This window comes from Poecilia latipinna, unplaced genomic scaffold (assembly GCF_001443285.1).
Source record: "Poecilia latipinna isolate Pla-1442-1.1 unplaced genomic scaffold, P_latipinna-1.0 Scaffold959, whole genome shotgun sequence".
Lineage (NCBI taxonomy): Eukaryota > Metazoa > Chordata > Actinopteri > Cyprinodontiformes > Poeciliidae > Poecilia > Poecilia latipinna.
The window spans coordinates 180,147-183,282 of NW_015113575.1; the positions used below are offsets into that span (position 1 = coordinate 180,147).

General features: G+C 37.4%; 1 protein-coding gene across 1 annotated transcript; it reads left to right on the forward strand.

Annotated features, from left to right (window-relative positions):
• Positions 1–1,477: 1,477 nt before the first annotated feature.
• Positions 1,478–2,660, forward strand: LOC106958045 (trace amine-associated receptor 3-like). The gene is made up of 2 exons (XM_015049747.1): positions 1,478–2,414; positions 2,615–2,660. Exons 1-2 carry the CDS (start codon positions 1,528–1,530, stop codon positions 2,658–2,660), a joined length of 933 nt encoding a protein of 310 aa, XP_014905233.1. The 5' UTR covers positions 1,478–1,527.
• Positions 2,661–3,136: the final 476 nt, after the last annotated feature.

A 3,136-nucleotide genomic window follows, 5' to 3' on the forward strand; every position in this document is an offset into this window, starting at 1 on the left:
GGTTGTTGTAAATTTATTAGGTGGGCATTTTTTTGGTGTGGGTTGTTTTTTTTTTTTTTTTTTTTTTTGAGTGTGCGTGAGTTTTTGGTAGTGTGTGAGAGACAAAACAGATTTTGTCCTAAACGGTCCCTCATAATAAACTCTTTGTTTCTAATAGACAAAGTCCCCTTTGTATTCCTATTAAAATACAGTTTTAATAGTATATAAAATATACTATTTTATATACTAGTATATAAAATAGTATATATTTTATCTACTGTATAAAATATAGTATATATATAACCAGCAGTGGGAAATCAAACCAAACAAATCATAGTCTTTGGTAATCTTACCGCCCTCTGGTGGAAGCTTTTTACTTCAAACCTGCATATTTCTCATTTCAACAACAAAACCTTTAAGACGCATTCTAAGCACAAATAAAGACCTAAAATACACAAAAATTCCGCTGTCCTCATAAGGGAAACAGAAGCTTTAAAACCTTAAATGCAATACAATCATTGACTTTATAAAAGACACACATATGTCCATATGTGTAAAATAATAATAATAATAATAATAATAATAATAATAATAATAATAATAATAATAATAATAATAATAATAATAATAATAATAATAATAATAATAATGTATCGTTCCTTCTCTATTTTAAATGTTCCTATTTTAGCCCCCCTCTACAGAACTTTCCTGTATGTCAATATATTATTATTTTGGGAGCTTCGGCTGTTGGTTAATGATTAAATTGTCGAGCCATTAGGAAAAAACAGGTGTTATTTTTATCAAATACAGTTTAAGGCATTTCAATTGTTTTTCTTTTTTATTTGTTTGTTTTTGTCTAAATAAAATTGTTTATCAGCCAAATATCAACGAAGTTTAGACGAGCTTTTTCTTGTGTTGCATTACCAGTGTTTAATTTAAATTCAAACACTTGAATTTAAGTTTTTGATTGATATACAAGGCCTTGAAGCTCAATACAGCAGTAAACAGTCAAAACCATCCAGAACTTTATCACATACACATCTGCTATGTTCCTTGGTCTTTGTGATGCAGTGTGTTTTCTAAGGTTCTTGAGTTAAGCTCTGTATGGTGGCTCGTTGGGGTCAACAAAATGTAAAAGCCACAACAAAAGTCACAACACAAAAAAATTACAACACAGACTCAAAAGTAACAACACAAAACCAAATGCGCAACAGAACACCAAAGGTTACAACACGACAAACGTCAAAACACAGCATCAATAAATCCAACACCACGCCAAAACCCACAATAAAACTAAAGGTACACAAAACACCACAATGCAACAACAAAATCCACTTTTCTACTTGTAACTTGAAAAAGTTAACTCACTTTTCATCATGTGTAACTTTGTGTTGATCTATTACACAAGATTTCAGCAAAACGCAACAGAAATTGTGGACGTGACAAAAAACAAGCACAGGGTATGAATTGAGTTAAACTCTGAGGAGTTCGTCTCCAGTGACATCACAGAGCATAAATACCGATGTCTGTGGCTGAGCTTCATTAACGATGCTCCTGTCCAACATGACAGACTCTGCAGCAGCAGGAGTTCCTCTCTCTGTGGACTTCAGCAGTCCTGAGGACTACTTCATCTTCATCTTCCAGATTTTGTTCGCCACCACCACCGTCCTGGTTGCAGGGACGGTGGTGATCGGGATCTCGGCCACCAGAGCGCTCCGCCTTCAGAACCGTTTCATTTTCATGCTGAACACCAGCATCTGTGACACTCTGGTGGGCTTCTCTGTGTATTACCTGGGCCTGTTCGATGTTCATGACGGGTATCCTTTCAGAAACGGGACATACAGTGTGTTACGGGATCTGCTAGGGGTCAACATCCTGACCTTTCTGTTTGCTCAGTTTGACAGGTATTTTGCTGTATGCTATCCATTTGTCTACAGCCGCTTCATAACACGGCAGGTTGTGATAGGAATAAACGTCTATTGCTGGCTGTACAATGCTGCAAATCTGGTGGTTAGGAACCTGCTGCCAATCTCCAAAGCCACACAGCTGTATGTGTTTGGAATCATCTTCTTTCAGCTGATAGTGCTCACCAAAGTGGTCATGACTATCAAACTTTATGTTGTAGCAAAGTATCAGCTGGAGAGGGAGCCCCCAGGTCCAGAGAGAGAGAGCAAGAGGGAGTCGCTGAAGATCATTATTTTTGTTGTGATAAGCTTCCTGGTGTTGTGGTGTCCCTCTTTTGTGAATATTGCCATAAAGTTCTTTACAGGAGGGGGGCTGACGTTCAGGAGTGAGGCCACGAACCTTTTCGCGATCCTGGCTCGTTTTAATGCCGTCTGCACGCCGTCCGTTTACATGTGGGGGAGCCCGGCTCTGCGGGAGGCCACGGTGAGGACGGTGTGGGGGCGGCTGTGCCCCCAGTGCAGCAGGAGACAGTAAGTGCGTCTTGGGAAAAAAGTGCAGTCACTATTCAGTTCAACTGAATGTTATTCATTTCTGTAAGGCATCAGGAAAGATAAAAGTCTCCCTATAAGTTGCTTTCTAAACAGGTGTGATTCTTATGGATAATTGATGAGAAATTATCCCATCAAGTAATGGCAGTTTGAACTCATAAAAGCTCTTTTTTCATGTCCAGATGTGGCTCCTGTTCGAAGGCATATCCCAATGAGGCGCCAAGATGAACAAAAATATATTCTTCCACTTTTGTTATTTTGTGAAAATAATTTTAACAGTACTGCGTTAGTGTAGATAAGATGCTTTTGTTTTCTGTTTTTTGGTTAAGTTCATAATCTTTGTCAATACAGTACAGTAATACTGATTCAGTTTAATAAGACTGATCTTAAAAAGTGTAGTATCACAGCCTGCATATTCTACCCTTGTGTTGCTTTAATTAGAAAAAGAGTTTATTTTTTAAAACTAATCTAAACTTGCTGATTTGACTGCTATTATATTATTCTACTATTATAGAATTGTAAATCTCCCTCAAATTTCCAAATGTAGTTTTTTGGTTCAAATTTCTGGGGTGCTAAGTTTATAAATTAAATAACATTCCTGGGACATATTTCAAGCCTCGACCCGTTCTGTGTGATAAGGGTTGACCCCAAATTCAGAGAAACATGTTTACATCTCGCCAAAGTTCCTGTTAAGATGTGTTCTC